The following is a 14,374-nucleotide window of genomic DNA, read 5'->3' as shown; positions in this document are numbered from 1 at the left end:
CTCTAGGGCACTAATCCAACTTTTTAAGTCTCAATGCCCATTTTTCAAATCAAGAAAAATCAAGCTATCAACAGGCCTAATTCTTTTTTAAATTAACAGTAGGCCCTTTTACATTCTGAATGGTTGAACATTAGGAATGGGTACTGAATTAGGTACTTTTATAGGTACCGACCAAATTCTGTCAAAAGGTACCATGTTTAAGTACCTAAATGCATCCTTGTGACTGGGAGGGAGTGGACGAGTAGGCAATTTTCCATGCTGAACATGAACACAGCATTACAAGGTTATATATTGAAGAATAAATATGTTAAATTGAAGAAAAAAAAAGTTTATTATCAAACAAATTAATATTATTTTTGCCACATAAACACAAAAAAGTACCCAAAATTGGTACCGTTGAGTATCGACACAGATTGCCAGGTATCGGGCATCGGTACCGCAACGTTTCAAATGAGAAAGGTGCCCATCTCTATTGAACATTCATTTTTAATTCAAACTGAAAAGACATTAAACATTTATTTTTCTCTGACAACCACACCTGCTATGTGAGAGATGGTCTGTTAAAGTTTCAGGACCATGGAAGAAGATTTAAAGTGATACTCCTGGATGGAACAAGTTGGGTCCTATCACAAGGTTTAGGGCAGAAATTTCCCCTCCAGCAGTGATTTTGTGCAGCAGAAGCCCAGAGCCCTCGCACCAAACACCCCCTCACTGCTCCTCTGCCGGTTTCCTCTGCACTCAGACGGGGCCATATTTTACTTGATCAAAAACACAAATAAACGGACTCCCACTGAAAAAATCTGATATCGGTCTGCATTCATGCTTTATTTAGAGAATTTTCAGGGTGTACTTTAGCACAAAAACACCGCTAAATAAGGCTCTTTTTGGTGATGTTACAACCATTTCATGAAGACATCAATGATCCATATTAACTCTTTCGCTGCCATTGACATATGTAGACGTCATTTTGACGTCAAACGTTGCCTGCCATTGACATCTTTAGACGACAATTATGTTCGATGGCTGGCAGTATGAAGCTCTCTGCTCTGAAAACGGCTGGCAGTGAATGAGTTAAACTGCAGAAATTGAGTATAATATGGGACCTTTAAATGTGGCTGCTGTTCTACGTCACTGTACCTTATTTGATCATTCTCTCATTAACTTTATGAGGTTGGGCAAACTTATAGTGCTTGGTTTTACTGACGCGTTGGCGTTCCGCAGCAATTTTGGCTTTATGGCTGCTAACGTGAATGATCAGTTAAGAAGATTGGCTAGAATTCCCAATCACCGATACTTTAAAAATGCAAAAATCGTCCCGATCTGATACTAGGGACTGGGATCGGGACATCCCAAAAAAAATGAATAACTAGCTTTTCATTTCCTCCTCCTGTTCCCTGAGTGGACATGTCTGAAAAGGCAGCATGAAGTTAAGAAACTGTTTCTGAGTGAAACTAAATCCAAACTATTGATATGAAGTCCGGCATGTCGAGCTCTCTGCGGGTCGGCTCATTGGGGTCAACTCAAAGACGACATTAGCGTCTGTGGCAGAATATTTGCACTCAGCTGCATGCATTAGTGCCTTTTAGCAACGACCTCTGACCTGGTCTGCATGCAGGAGTGGGTGATTAACGGGCTTGATAGAAACTGTATCATAGGAGCTTTACAGTAAAACTCTTAGGCAAAGACACTAAGAAGCAATTTCCAAACAAAACAAACAAGTACAGGGAGAGAGAGACTCGGCTTTAGGTCGAAAGGCTAAACACCGGCACTTAGCACCCTGCCGCCCCCCCACAAACCACTCAGAGATCTGCATTAACAATAAGTCGCCTCCATTCAGGGCACTCGTTGGGTAATCTCAGTCAGAGATAAGCATCCAGGCCAAGAACAGCAAAATATCTGTGCGATAATAAGGCTGATGGAAGCTGGTTGGACTTTGAAAGGAGCACCGAGGCAGCGATGGCGGAGGAATCTGTCCATTAGTGACTTGCTGACCGAACGCAAAGTGGAGCGGGATAAGAAGTTAATTCACTAATCATCAAAAGATGAGCAGAGTAACGAGCTGATCCCACTCAGAGGGAAGGAGAAAACATTTCAGCCTCAGAAATAAACTGAGGGGGGGAATAATCATCCTCCCTCCCCTTTAAGATTAAGTGGGACATTATCCCACATGGCCATAATTGCTTGTATGAACTACTTTAAAAGGATTGGATTATATGAGGGCGAGCTGGGTTCCACACAGAGCAAGCCTTTAAAACAGAACCCACATGTGACTCCTATATATAAATATATACATATACATATATATCCACCAACAGGGGAATTAGTGCAGCAAGCTCATTGTGATGGCAGAGAGTAAGACAGGTCACAGCTGGGCCAGAACTGTGATCCAACAGTCAGGCCCCAAACATCTGGACGATGGACGCAGAAGATGTAGATATTTTCTGTGACTGGAGTTCAGCTGCCAAAGATCAACAGGCTGCTTTATTTTGAATCTTTAGTCCCTGCATTGTAATGTAGCTCACTACAAACTGCACCATAACCAAAGAAAATCACATGAGGATGGAAACTTTACTGGTAAGAAAATCTGAGACAATAAATCCCTGATTGTCGTATACACATATATCTTCAAGCTTTAAAGTTGCTCTATCAAAAAAGGATGTTAGCTTGTTGTGTCACAGTGCTTCCTGATTGGGCAGCACAACAGATGTAGGGAGGGTTTTATTTCACCTGATAAACAGAGAACAGACCTTGTGTGTTTGAATCTTTTTAATGTTTAAAGTTAAAATGGTTAGAGCAGTGCATACACGCTGCTTCTTTAACTGACGGAGGACGCTCGACTAAATGTGATGGCACTATTTCCTTTTTTTTCAAATGCAAAACAACCAGCAGGCTTCACATGAGGACAGCCCTCTCCTGATTTATCTAATTTGTAATCCTCCTTATTGTTTAATCCTCCATATTGGCAGTTTTCGTTTGGGAAATCAGAGTCAGACCTCAGAGGTTTTTCTGTGCAGTGAAACATCTGAGCTGCTTCACAGATTAAACAAATGAAATGATGAGGAGATGTAGAGAGGCACAAATTCTCTATAATCTAATAAAGTCATGAGGAGATGAGGCTCATGTTCAGAACGGAGACTTTGGCAGAGTTCAGCAGCCATCAGAAGACTCTCCACGGTCCTGAGAAACATGAACCATTCAGCTTTAATTATCCTATATGTATGTGTGGTATTAAAGTCCAGATGCATCAGTTTAAATTTTCAGTATCAGTATCATATAACACCATCTGAAACACTGTGGAAGAGGCTACTTTAAAAGCTGATAGAAAACTTAAAGACAGCGCCATCTTCTGCCTACAAACATAGGCTGTTTTCCAAAGCCCAGGTACCTTGCCTTGCTTTGCCTTGGAAGGCAGTGCCTCTGAAGCCACTTCCTTCCAATCCAAGGCAAGTGTCCTGCCTCTGCTCAAAAGGAGATGCTAATGGAACAGCCTACAAAGGCGTATTTTTTTAACCATTAGATTCCTGTCACATATGTATATGTAATTGGAGTTACATTGTCTCACATAAAGTGTTGCACTGTGGACAGTGCTTGGAAAGTTTATACAAACATGGGAAGAGCTCAGGCGGCTACAAATATTGTCATGGCTTGCCACTTTTCTATGCTTTTTGCTTTTTTATTGTCACATCATTGACACTCTGCAGGTGCAGCTTCTCCGTAATTATAGTTACGTTAATTAGTTAGTTAATTTTCAGAGGTGTATTTTGTTGCTTACATTTAAATTGGAATTTACCACACGCCTCCGCTGGAGCATCTCTCTCTGGTGCGTCTTTTCCTTCCATTTTTTTTCCTTTTTTGTAGATTCACGCATTGCATGTTGGGTATTTATAGCCATGGCAAGGCAGCGAAGGATACACCTGTGTATCCTTGGTCAATTAGCCACATGCTAACCAAACAGAGGACATATATGCACATCGGAACAGCACTTGGGCAGCGACTGATGATGTGGGTGCCTGCCCACGCCCACCCCACACCCACATCAGACCAAGGCAAGGCAAGGTACCTGGGCTGTTTCCCAAAGCCCAGGTTTTTAGGTAGTTTTTGGCCACGACTTCCTGTCCTGCTTGAGTTTCCCTTCACTAAATTTATGCGTCACAGTTCCGTGTCCATCAAAAATAGGATGGCTGCGTATTACCTGTGACATGACGGAGGAGCCACGCAGACGTACTGCAACTGAACGGATCCAGTGTGAGTTGACACATTGATTTGAATGAAACCTATTTGACGCAAACATATCTGGTATATTTCAGCTGTAATCCAAAAGCAGGCGGAGCATGTGCAATTCATTTGTATGCAGTCGCATGCTCTGGCTGCAGCCGTAATCGAGGAAGACTTGTCTGCCTGTGAGTGCTCTGGACTGGGGGAAGTGCCCACCGAAAATTCCTACTGCTCATCGAGAAAAGTGAGATCAATAATAAATCAATCAATAAGTGTTTTTACGTTAGATTCTCAAAAATCCAGAGAGAAAAACGCTAGATTTGTCGCTTTTTTGAAAAGGGTCCCTAGAAGGGTCTGAAAAGTCGCTAAGTAAGCCACACTGGTGAAACCCAACTTCACCATGTCTGTACGCCTCTACTGGCTCTACATAGAAGGGACATAATGATGCCCAGTAAAAGAAGTCTCCAACAGATAGCGCCCTCTGCTGTTCTAAAAGAGTTTCCACATTGCTAGCTGTATAGCTTAACTGCCTTAGTCACATTTCAAGGTTTTCAGAAAAGAAGCGAAAACACAGGATGCAGGTAAAGCCAAGTGGTCTGGGAGGTACAACCCATGAGGCAAGACTTCAAATGGGGGGCCCAGGCTTGAATCCAACCTATGGCACCTTTCCAGCATTTCACCCTCTACCTGCTCTACTCACTGTCCTGTCCTCTCCAACTAAAGGCATTAAAAGCCCCAAAAAATAACTTAAAGAATAAAACTACAACATTTATGTTTGTTTATTTATGTAGTATCATTATTGTTCTCAATTTACATTCAATCGATTTTGGTAATTATGTTATGATATTAATATTCAAATTAATTACGCCGGAATAGTTCTAATGTGAGCCGTCAGCTGTTTGTCTGTTGTCTATCGAGTAATGTTTGGTTAAGATCAGGGGCATATTTAGTCATTTGGGGGCCCAAGGCAAACCCAGTCAATGGGGCCCTCCATGTCCTTGCAACTCATCTTCCTCAGAGCTAGACTGGCCTTCCCTGGGTCCACTGTCTCTTTCCCAGAATCAAGGCATGAGACGGTGCTAATCTTGTACATGGTAACTTAACGCAACTAAATGCATTTCCTCAAGTTCTGTACTTTGGCTTGATTTTGAAAAAAGTGAATACATAATTTAGTCCACTTTGTCCTGGATTTGAAATCTTTTATGGTCAATTGACAGCTTATTTGTCCCACAGTGGGGAATTTACAGAGTAACAGTAACAAACAAGAAAGTATGAAGTGAAAATCATTACAATAGGTAAATATTGAATAAATATAATTTAGTAAAGAAAAAATATGTTAATATCAAGCACAACATAAAACTGGAAAAAAATCTACTGAAAGAGGTGATATTTACAGTTACCATACATTTTGGCACTATTATTCTAAAGTTAATGTATTTTTATTTGACCTCCTGTCCAGTGAGTTATGTATCCAAAAAAAGAGATTTTGTACAATGTTTTTCATCAACTCAAAAAGTTTGATTTTGAGAAAATGATCCTGTTTCCTGGGCTAGATAAAGTCCTTAAAATCCTAAAAGTCTTATATGTTTATCTCAGATCTCAGAGCAACATTGTTTTTATTTCCGACTTGGATGAAAATAAGAAAAAAATGGGAAAAAAAGTGTTTTTTACCACTTTCTTCCTGAATCAAATTTTCAGATGTGTTGTAACATAGAATAGTCCATTGAATAAGAAGGGAGGGGAAGTACCCAAAAAGATCAGTAAAGATTAAGCCTTTTGATGTATTCTGAAGCATGTGAAGTAAGATTTAGAAAAAAGAAATGCTTTCAATTGAAGAGAACTTCATAAATCAGTTTTTAAGAGATGCTTTGGGGGCCCCTGGGAATCTTGGGGCCTCAGGCAACTGCCTGTGTTTGCCTAGTTGTAGCTACGCCCCTGGTTAAAATAACGCTTTAAGAGCTGAGAGTGAACCAGACTGCTGACTGAGGTATAAGTCACAGAGCTCCACAGAGCTGCTGGGAGACACAAAGAAGTTTTAGTCATTTTCCAGACTTCGTACCTTCATCGGTTCCGTCCATGATGGAAACACAGTCGTCTCTGGATAGAAATGGTGACTCCAGAAACATCGCTCTCACCTGGACACAAAGAAGAACAGCCAACTGTAATTATATATAATCTATAGAGTATGTTAGTTTAGTCAGGAAAATGGAGTTTCAGTACAAAGGTGAGAGATCAATCTACCATGGATTTGAGCTCACATTCAACCATTTTGAACTGGGCTGAACCAATGATTACGTAGCTTCTGTCATAATGTGCAGATTATGTTATCCAGAAGATGATTAGTTTCTCTGTAGCTGAAAAAGACACAAGCCCATAATGAAATGAAGGCAGGAAAATAAACTTCACTGTAAACCCAGAGAAGTTGAGTTTACTTGAAAAATGCTTGTAAACTGGTTACCTAAAAAAAACAAGTAATGAAACAAGTTAATTCAACTCAACATTTTAAGCAGTTACTATTATCATGTCTTTAATCAAATAAACCTGATGCTTATTTGTTACATGTTAAAATTAAGTAACGTTAAAAATGTTGCATGTCACTGTAAAACATAATAAGGTAACCTTACTCAAAACTGAAAGATGTCATATCAATAAATTTGTTTTATAAACTAAATGAATGTAATAATATAAAATTGAAGCAGATCAGAACAACTAAATTAAATAACATTTTAAAGAACAGCTGGGTCTCATATTCACAGCGTTCCCTCCTCACTCTTGGTTACAAACGCTGTCACTACAAAAATTAGCTCTAATATCACAACTTTAGTAACCGTGAGAGAGGAGGGAAGGCAGTAGATATGAGACCCTGCTGTACATTGAAATATTGTTCTTCAAGGGCCACAGGTTGTCTGAGCTCCACAGTACTGACTGGTGGTCTGTGCTCCATGGCACAGAGTCTTCTATCTATTGACCTTAATTAAGTTAACATATTTATAAATGAAATGTTTGACTGGACCATCATGCCATTTAGGCCAATTTTGAAAATGTACAAAGATATACTTATTTTTGGCGCATACAATCAGTCCAGAAAGTGTACAGCATACACAGCTAATGGATGCCACAAGGGGCACAGACAGCTGGTCCATGCTGTGGCGCACAGACAAAACAGTCCGTGTCATGTGGAGCATAGACAACCTGTGCCACTGCTGCATGTCTAGAAGTTCAGCAGGGTCTCATATGGACTGCGTCCCCTCCTCACTTATGGTTACAAAACTCAGTCACAGTAACCAATGAGTTTAAGTTGTTCTTATTTAAACAGTAGCAAAAGTTAAATCTACTCAGAAATCATCAGTTTCAACACTGAAAACTCAGACATTTGAGTAAATTGAACTTACTAACAAATGTTAAGTTTTCAAAGCTTAATTCAATTGAGTAATTTGAACTTTGGAGTTTACAGTGTTGTTCTGTCGGGCAACAGTCCAAACTAGGCTGTAATGACTCAAACTGTTAATGATTCAAAATAAAAGCTGCAGGGCCTTTCTTTAATAATAGTGAGTTTGATACAGGCTAATGTTAAGCTGAAGTTATATAAACTGTTGGCTTTTTTGATATTAAATAAAAACAAATAAACTAATTCTGGTGCAGTCAGTTGACATTTACCTCACTCTTTATAGTAATAAAAAAATATATATATATTTTTTGTCTTAAAATATGGTCAAGTGAATTTAAGTTATGGAGCAGAGTATAAAACTTAGTTTGGGTTTGATGTGTTTTTGATGTGTCTAGTAAGAAAATGAGAGAAGACGACACCATAGAGAGATCAGAGCTCACAATACAGGATTCAAAGAGGAAAACAAAGCAACAGCAGCAGGTTTGGTGAGAAGGAGACGACATGTTCCAGCCACATGCTTTCTTCGGACAAAAGTGGTTGTGACACCTTTAAAGACGACACATGACAGGTGATTTATGAAAGGAAAATAAAAACTCAGAAAATCAGCTTCTCAAAGTGTCCAATGACATATCACTGAGAAACAGGATGGATTAAGCTCCCTGACTTGTGAAATCCTGGTTTCTGCTGGATGTACTGTTTGTTTCCTCAGCTGTTTTTCTTATGGTTCGTGAGCCCTCACATCTTTAAGCATACTGTGAAATGTCTCGTGCTTGTTTGATATTTTGTTACTAATAAAATTATATTTCCACGTAATTGAAAAAAGCCGTCGCCCCTCCTCTCGGTATAATCAGCTCTGTGTTTGGCTGCATCACAAACAGTTTGATAATAAGAGCAAAGCTGCAGATTAAATCACATGTTGGCTGACTGCTGTAGTCCTGTTATTACTGATTACTTAAAGCTAGGTTTTTGGCGACTCTGATGACGATAAAGATGAGGATGATGATGGTGTGGTGATGAGGGAAAGGAGCAGGCGGAGGTGTTTGTGAGGATATTAGCTGAGGAGCCTCACTTTGATGACCGAAGTGCTATACTGATCCTCACACACATTCTTCAGCCTGCTGTGCTGCATTCTGGTTGGGTCTGGTCTACACTCCAGGGTTGGGTGTGTTTCATCTCTGGTTCAGCAGGTTTGTATTCAAAGAATTCCACTTTTGTAGTTTAACTACGTCATCAGTGTCTCACCTGGTCCAGCAGGTGTTTGGCCTTCTCCCCAGGCAGCAGGCGGAGGCCAGCGGTGGCCTTTAGGACCACAGGAGTAACGCCCCAGACTGAGGAGGGGACACTGGACTTGGCCACCTCCAGGAGCTCAGTGATTCCTGCTTTACACTGGACACAAACAAAGCACAAAGCAGAGAGGAGAGCATCACAGGATTACTCAGATCCTGGAGAAATAAAGATATAAAATGCAGATGTCTGATCTGTACCTGCTTTGGATCATCAGCGTAGGCAGATAGTCCTGGTTTGATAGCTCTGAAGGTCTCGTGGGACAGTTTAGGAGCTTCTGCAGGAAACAACAAACACACAGGACAAAGATGAGACAGACCTCCGTAACTCTCCACATGATGACATAATCCAAAACTTGATTTTATTTTTCCAGCAGACTGACCCAGGATCTGTGCCTACATGTGAGCTGTCGTTAAGCTCTTAATGACAATCCCAGTCTGTATAACTAACAGGTGCTGCCATTAGTCCAGTTAGCTCTGATGCTAACAAAGAAGCCAAAACAGCACTCAGCCTGTGTGGTTTAGCTCTAAGCGGTTAAATGCGATAATGAAGGCATTTGGAGCGAGCTCTGCAGGAAACTTTCTCTAAGCCTAATAAACCAAAACCCTCTCAAACGCTCTAATGAGTTTTTGTCCATTTCCACTCTGGCAGCAGCTCCACAGCAGAACACGACTTACAGGCTGAAAGCTCCTCTTGTCTGCTGGATTTACATCTGGTAATTAATGTTTGGGGCCAACATGTGTGGATTTTAAATACACTAAAAGCAACTCAGTGAGGTCTGCTCCACAAACATCTCAGTTTAATCTAAAAGGATCCGAACAAATCCATTTAGCATCGATTAGAGAGATTTAACTGCCAGATAACCTGATTAATATCTGGAATAAATATCAGTTTAGGATTCAAAATCTGATCCAGCCTGCAGGATCTGAGCGCTTCATTTATGCCTCACAGTTTGCCACACAGACAGGACAAATTTTTCTCAACAACACTCGTTTCTCTTAACGGAGGTTCAGAAATGCTCCTGCAGCCCGGTTTGCTCCGGAAAGCAGAAAAGTACAAACAGCTTTTCTTTCCTAAACCTTCCTCCAGCAGCATACTTCACTCAGCTGTGGCTCACAGCTAACACAGTGCAGACTTTATCTCGAGTCTGAGGCTGTTTTTATAAAGCTGATTATTGTAACAAAGTCAGCACAAAGGTGTGTCTGAATGTGAGCAACATGAACTCTGCCTGTCACTAAACATCAACCAGCAGCCCAGATTAGAAACACTGAATAAGCATAAAAACTCAGATTAAAGTTCTAGTGCTGGTTCAAAAGTAAGTAAAGGCAAGTATTGTCAGCATAAAATGAAATGTTCGCATTCTTATTGAAGTCAAACATTTAAAGCAATTCAAAAATAAATTGATGATTTTTGTATAATAAAATTAAAACAACACTGACATAAAAACTTAATAGTGACAGCATTAAAGTTCAAAATTAAAGTGAAATGCACCAAACACGGCTTTTGCTGGACAACATTTAGTGACAATGTCTACTGAAGTCCTTTATTTGACTGGCAGTGCCTATTTTCTATTTGAACTAATGTGATTCAGCTTTTCCAGATATCAGCTACCTTAGTGCAAAAATTACCAGTGTGTCAGATTATTCTTGTTGCAACTCTCTCTGAGATGAAGATTGCCGACTTTTGGAAACACCGCCATGCTCATCAGAGTCACTTATTGTAAAGAAGTATAAATATCAAACTTGGATTTTCAAGGTACAATTTCAATCTCTAGAGCAAGCGGCAACCTTCAGTCTAATGCTGCGGCCACACCAAACGCGAACTTGCGAATTTGATCGCGCGAATCGCCTGTAAACCGCCGCGTGAACGCCGGGTCTAGACACTGGACTATGACAAGCTGGGGGGCAAACGCACGTTAGCGCAGCACTGCGCGTGTGGAGTAGAGAGCCTGTTCATCTAAAGACAGAAAGCCCAAAAGAGCATCTGAAAAACAATGAGCTGTAGTTTCAAAAGCATGACAGGAGAGTGTGTGAAAGCTTTGGAGATCACAATCAAGGCCTGCTGCCTCTCCCTGGTAATCCACCTGCCCTGCCTGGCTGTTCCCTGCGATCTCATCCTCGACCCCCCCAACCTCCGACCACCCCAACCCCTGACCCGTGTTCCCTGGGGATAATGAAGGGGTCGGGGAAAGAGAGGACCGCAGACAACTAACATCTTTTCCCTGGCTCTGCCCCTGCCCCGCTCCTCCCTCCTCTCTATCAGGCTCAAAACTCCGCTGAGGAAAACACAGTCGGTGATGACCCGTGCAGGCAAATGCACCTGGAAACGAATATTTACAGAACTTACCTTCAAAACCTGTCTCCTCAGAGACTTTCACCCAAGCCTGCTGCTTTTTTTCCGGTCTCTGTAGAGTACACACGTTGTATCATTTAACTCTGGATGATGACACACCGCACAGATTATTTTCTCCTCCATCTCCCGGCGGGGTTGGAGTTGAAGCAGGTGGCTGTTCCCCCCCCAGCATCATCAAATCAATGACGTTGTGGGGGAATGTCATCGCTGATTGGCTGCCGTGGCACAGCCCTCACATGAATTCGCATCGAAAGTTAAATATTTTCAACTCGAGCAGATTCCCGTCTGCCGCCCAAATGCGCGAACACTCCAAACGCGCTGTCCGGGTGGAATCAGGGTCTAAACGCGTCTTTGCATTGACTTTGCATGTAATCTCGCCGCAAATTCAGTTTTGGTGTGGCCGCACCATACAAGTAACGAGCTTGTCCTGAAGTGTTAAAAACTGCAGTTCATTGAGTGTCCTCTTGAGGCTGGCTGAAGAAACACCAGGAACCACATACACACCCATTAAAATAAGCAAAAATAAACACATTTAAAACGTGGTTAAAAAAGCTTTAGGTTGACAAAACTCACTTCTCGACCAGAACAAACTGTAAAGGGGTGAATTTCTATTTAAATTCTAATTTTTACGTTTTAAACTAAGTTTTGCCCATATAAGGACATGGCTGACTTGACTGACAGGTGAGCACCCTGTTACTGTATACTATGATATCTATATGAAGTTTTGTAGAAATCCTCTCCTGGTGCATTTTCATAACAGGATGTTCAAATCTAATCTGTCCTCTACAGTACCTCCACTCTCAGTCTGGAACTTGAAGACGTGAATTCTTGTCCCAGTGCTGCCAGCATCAAACATGATGCCATACTGAAACTGTCTGGGGAAGCTGGTCTTATCATCTCCAAACTGCTTTGAGCCAGGTCTGTAATGTGGAGGTAGTCTGAAGGCCTCAGGCTTAGACGCGGTGTAGTGCCGCTTCACAAACATCAGGTAGGCGAACAGGCAGGCCAGACAGAGGACAACTCCAGCCAGCTTTGGTCTCTTCATGACGGATCATTCTGTGTGCAGCTACACTGGCTGCATCCTGAGAACCTGCTGAAGAATCAAAGGATTAGGGACAAAATATCAACACAACAGAATATCATCCTATCTCCCTTTTCTTACGGTGAATCATGTTGGCTAAATGTTGATAGTCTTAATACACAGACAAAAAAACCATATATTAGGGATGCATGATATTGGATTTTTGCCGATATCCGATATGCCGATATATCGAAACCCCTTTTGGCTGATACCGATACTGATAATCACAAGTTTGTTTGTTTTTTTTCACTGTAAAGAAAGCTAAGTCTATCCTGTACTGGAATTTATATGTTACACTTATTGTGACGGTCTTATTTGTTTAAGAAACACACATAAAACAAGACAAAAAAACATTTGATTTTAACGTAAATAAGACTTTTTTTTTTTTTTAACTCAAGACATTGAGTATTGAAATACAGAAAAATAATTTCTTTAGATCACATGAACGTTAAATGTACAATGCATTTTTAAACATAACCAAGTTGCATTTGATTATTTTAGAGCTACTGTAACAACCTGGTGACAGACACAGAGCTCTGCAGAGCAAATAAATGAAGTGTTACATTTTATTTAAGGAGCTTATTTTTCAGATGGAAAATAAGAATAATCCTAACTGAATAGCACCTTCTTGGCTGTGCCTATCGGCAGAAATTTTCATATCTGCCGATACGATAAACATGTTTTTAAGCTTTTATCAGCCGATACCGATATTGTGCCGATAATATCGTGCATCTCAACAATATATTTAAATAAAGTACATTTTTTTCAACGCTGAGTACAAAAGCAAAAGAGGACAGGAAGCTGCTGACATATCAAGTCCAAATTTACATAAAACTGTAGATTTAACAAACTATACTTTGTTTTCTCTTCACACCTAAAACTTATTTCAAAACTGCAAGACAACACATCAGTGATGGTATGAGTAACAGCCATCAGAATCAATGGATTCTCAGACACAACAAACTACTTCCTGAATATTTCATACTCTCAAACTATTGGTTCTCGTGCTATTTAATTTTAAGTGTACATTTTGAAAACTTACTTTTTTTTAGTAGGCCTTAGTAAGCTTCATAAATCTTGATCATTTTTTTTAATGTGAGGTGTTGGATGTGTCTTGTAAGCTGTACAGCAAAGTTATGATAAGTATGGATACATGTGTCGCACCAAGAAGGATATCCCTCCCCATCCCTTGACGTTCAATGTTTGCTTTAAGAAATCAAACAAACTCAAACAGGCTGAACCCGGTGTAGTCCTGATGTTATCAATTTAACTGTCACATATTTAAATGAAGTTTGGTTCAGAAACATATCAACACATTAAACCCTCACTTTGTTTAAAATATTCATAAAAACGAGTAGCGATGTACACTCGTATCACACTGACAGGTGTCGTAAAAAAGTTTGCAGAGTTTTAAAGCAGCAGGTATTCAGATGCTACCACTGTTAGCCTGTTAGCTTAAAGACGATAAAGTGTCGGCAGGTTGACGTCCTGTCTCTCAGACAGACAGCGGATCTCATGAGAAACATGAGAAAACGTGAGTTTACTCACCGGGCTCAAACTGTTGACAGCTGTCCTGTAAAAGGAAGAGCTTTGAATGAGCCCATGTCCTCACTCCTCTCCCCTCAGATGAACTACAACTCCAGCTAGGCGCTGTTTGATGACGTAATACTGACGGAAGTGATGGCGTGGCCGAAAACACGAGCGCACAATGAAACCTCTGTCCACAGTTCAGAAATTATATTTATTCTCAAGCAAGTGGTACGGACAGAAATTTACCTTTTAAAACCCCACCTATTCTTTAGAAAACATTAGCTTCCCCAGGTATAAGTAAAACCCCAAAGTAATAAGTTAGAATGTAACTTGTTTTATAGGCTATAAAATACACAAAACCTCTTTCCTTTTTTCAGTTTCATCTGTACATGTTTTGTCCTGAGAGGCGCTATGGGGAAATAATACAACCTATTTCTTTTTATGTACAAATTTTAAGAAAGTGTTTTCAGTCTTTTCCTTACTCTTTCTAATTTGTGCTAAAATAGAAGAAGCAGTACCAGATT

At 40.5% G+C, this 14,374-nt stretch overlaps 1 protein-coding gene across 3 annotated transcripts in view; it reads right to left on the bottom strand.

Annotated features, from left to right (window-relative positions):
* The window catches only part of entpd6 (ectonucleoside triphosphate diphosphohydrolase 6), a 28,010-nt gene extending 14,007 nt beyond the window's left edge, over positions 1-14,003 (bottom strand). For 2 of the 3 annotated variants that reach the window (XM_074676579.1, XM_074676577.1), the window contains exons 1-5: positions 13,869-14,003; positions 12,032-12,332; positions 9,088-9,164; positions 8,846-8,989; positions 6,275-6,350 (exon numbers count right to left, since the gene is read on the bottom strand). In XM_074676579.1, coding sequence (XP_074532680.1) covers positions 6,275-6,350; positions 8,846-8,989; positions 9,088-9,164; positions 12,032-12,284 — 550 coding nt within the window. In that variant the 5' untranslated portion in view covers positions 12,285-12,332; positions 13,869-14,003. The remainder of the gene's footprint in view (positions 1-6,274; positions 6,351-8,845; positions 8,990-9,087; positions 9,165-12,031; positions 12,333-13,868) is intronic. The other variant, XM_074676578.1, reaches the window with a different exon arrangement.
* Positions 14,004-14,374: the final 371 nt, after the last annotated feature.

This window comes from Halichoeres trimaculatus, unplaced genomic scaffold (assembly GCF_033239565.1).
Source record: "Halichoeres trimaculatus isolate MK-OKI-2021-1 unplaced genomic scaffold, fHalTri1.1 fHalTri1_scaffold_8, whole genome shotgun sequence".
NCBI classification, from domain to species: Eukaryota; Metazoa; Chordata; class Actinopteri; order Labriformes; family Labridae; genus Halichoeres; species Halichoeres trimaculatus.
Note: the sequence above shows the minus strand (reverse complement) of the source record. Positions and strands in the feature narration are given on the sequence as shown.